The sequence below is a fragment of the Lynx rufus genome, unplaced genomic scaffold (genome assembly GCF_022079265.1).
Source record: "Lynx rufus isolate CCGP_SWC_20201006 ecotype Redwood Valley unplaced genomic scaffold, mLynRuf1.p SCAF_17, whole genome shotgun sequence".
NCBI lineage: Eukaryota > Metazoa > Chordata > Mammalia > Carnivora > Felidae > Lynx > Lynx rufus.
The window spans coordinates 1,166,995-1,168,394 of record NW_025814831.1 but is presented as its reverse complement, the minus strand read 5'-3'; the positions used below and the strand labels follow the sequence as shown (position 1 = coordinate 1,168,394).

Here is a 1,400-nt window from a genome sequence, read left to right as displayed (position 1 = left end):
GGGTCCTGTGGTCCTAGATGCAAAGTGAGCGCTCCTGGGACTCCTGTAAATGTTCAGTTGATGTACATCAGGATACGTGTAAACCATTGATATTTAGTACAAGGGTAAGCAATTGTAAGAGACTCTATCTCTTGTTCATGTAAGTATAGTTTTCCTGGTAAAACAAACTTTGTAAACCAGACCCAAGTAGGTAAGCACAGAATCATGTGTCCAGACTGGCTCCCTGGGGGAAACTGCTGTATGGAGAGGAAGTCCCAGGCCATGGCACAAAACCTTCCAGCAACCCCTACCTGCACCTGCTCCTGGGACCACAAACAGAATGGTGCATAGTGTGCACCCCCTGGTGGTCCTGATCTTCTTCTACAGGGCGGTTTGTGTCTGGGCTCACATGACAACCCCTCACTGTGTCCTTGCACAGTAATACACGGCCGTGTCTGTAGACCTCAGACTGCTCAGCTCCATGTAAGCTGTGTTTGTGGATGTGTCTGCTGTCAGGGTGAGTCTGCCCTGGAACTTCTGTGCATACCTTGTAGAACCATCTTCAGGGTCAATGCTTCCCATCCACTCAAACCCTTGTGCAGGCGCCTGTCGCACCCAGTGCATATAGTAATCAGTGAAGCTGTATCCAGATGCTTTGCAGAAGATCTTCACTGATGCCCCAGGCTTCCTCACTTCAGCCCCAGACTGCACCAGCAAAACCTGGGAGTGCACACCTGTAGAGAGGGGACAAGAGTGGATGAAATCAATGTTGACTGGTCCCGGTCCTCTCCTGTGTCCAGGGACTTGGGTGACCCTTACCTGTAGCCACTGCCACCAGGTAGAGGATTCTCCAGCTCCAGTCCATTGTGAGGGGATGTGTCTCAGGGTCTCCGGTAGAGGATGGCGTTGTATGGTGATGCTCTCAGGGCACAGACACACCCATACTTAACCTGGTGCTCTTAGGACTATTTGCATAGTCATGAGACAGAGTATTTCATACATAGGACCAGAACCATCTGGAGACGGTCCCAGAGACTGTGTACATTGGGACTCAGAGAGCACCAGTCTAATCCTTGTTTGAGGACATGGGTCCTTGACCAGGTTCTGAACTGTGTGCAGACTGAGCTCCTGCCACTGAGTGATAAGACCTTACAGAAAATTCTCCCCATTGTGGACCAGTGTTGAATGAGACAGAGGCCACCTGAACCTGTTGTTGGCTCTGATATCTGAACGTCTTATTCCTGGATAAACGTGACTCCAAACTGCTGCACAAAATGGGGTAATAAATGCATCCTGGTTTCCATCTCTTAGATGAAGATATCTAAAAGCCCTGGACTAGCAGCGTCTTCAAGTGTCTTCTCACTGCCTGAGTTCATTAAATGCTCTGATGGAACAGGATATTTAGACACCCTTTAGCATCC

General features: G+C 49.4%; 1 gene segment (V, D, J or C); it reads right to left on the bottom strand.

Annotated features, from left to right (window-relative positions):
- Positions 1 to 399: 399 nt before the first annotated feature.
- On the bottom strand, positions 400 to 881 carry LOC124512450 (immunoglobulin heavy variable 1-46-like). The segment is given in 2 exon segments: positions 400 to 713; positions 799 to 881. Coding segments are annotated over 2 exon segments (360 nt in total).
- Positions 882 to 1,400: the final 519 nt, after the last annotated feature.